We start from the raw sequence: 1007 nt of genomic DNA on the forward strand, positions 1-1007 counted from the left end.
ACATGAAAGTTCCAGAAAGACTTCCATTGACTAGTTCAAATAGTTCTAGACCACGAAATACTCTCTATTAGATTGAGGAGATCACTCTACGGATTGAAATAATCCGAGTGGATGTGATATAACTGTGTGAGTGAATATTTGACAAGTCAGGGTTATGTGAACAATGAAATATGCCTATGCATATTCATCAAGAAGTCACATTCCGGATTTGCTATCATTGCAGTTCATGTCGACGACATGAACCTCATCGAAACTCCTGCAAAGCTTGAGGAAATTGCCGTTCACTTGAAATCAGAATTTGAGATGAAGGATCTTGGAAAACCTCGATATTGTCTCAGCCTGAAGATCAAGCATTGTTCGGATGGAATCCTAGTACATCAATTAAACTACTCCCAAAAGGTGTTACGACATTTTAATGAAGATAAAGCGAATCCTTCGAGTACTCCTATGGTCGTTCGGACTCTAGATACTAAACGAGATCTCTTCCATTCCAAGGAGGATGAGGATGAGACTTTGGAGCTTGAAGTTCCATACCTAAGTGCAATTGGTGCTTTATAGTACTTCGCTCAATGCACTAGACCCGACATCTCCTTCACTATTAATCTTTGATAACTCATATATTTCATGCATTTATACCATCCATTTCTAGTCCCTTTGTGACTTTTTGAGTTAAACTAGTTTCATTTTACCTTATTTTGTGTTAATGTGCAGTTACATGTACTATAGGATCAATTTGAAGGCAAAAGAAGTGAAAACGTGCCATTTTTAGGGTTGACCCTTATTCAAACGTGGAAAGAAGTTTAATGGCCTATTTTGAAGCCCAAATAAAGAATCCAAAGCGAATATGGCTGGTTAGGAGACGAAGAGTAGAATGGGAAAGGAATTGGATTATCTAGCCTGATTTGGAGGAGCCAAATAAGGAAAAACGTTCAAAACGTTGGCTTAATGGTTGGCATCACCTTACAATCAACTGCATCCCCATTTAGCATATAAATACTAGGGTTTCA

General features: G+C 38.1%; 1 protein-coding gene across 1 annotated transcript; it reads left to right on the forward strand.

Annotated features, from left to right (window-relative positions):
- Positions 1 to 237: 237 nt before the first annotated feature.
- Positions 238 to 769, forward strand: LOC137719870 (uncharacterized mitochondrial protein AtMg00810-like). Its single transcript, XM_068458868.1, has 2 exons — positions 238 to 557; positions 712 to 769. The coding sequence occupies exons 1-2, from the start codon at positions 238 to 240 to the stop codon at positions 767 to 769; spliced, it is 378 nt and encodes a 125-aa protein (XP_068314969.1).
- The last annotated feature ends 238 nt before the right edge of the window (positions 770 to 1007 follow it).

Source organism: Pyrus communis, chromosome 16 (genome assembly GCF_963583255.1).
Source record: "Pyrus communis chromosome 16, drPyrComm1.1, whole genome shotgun sequence".
Taxonomy (NCBI): Eukaryota; Viridiplantae; Streptophyta; class Magnoliopsida; order Rosales; family Rosaceae; genus Pyrus; species Pyrus communis.

Coding starts and splice junctions, on each gene's coding strand:
- LOC137719870 (XM_068458868.1), top strand. CDS start 238: ATGAACCTCATCGAAACTCCTGCAAAGCTTGAGGAAATTGCCGTTCAC. Junction 558..711: donor AGTGCAATTGGTGCTTTATA/GTACTTCGCTCA, acceptor GTTAATGTGCAG/TTACATGTACTATAGGATCA.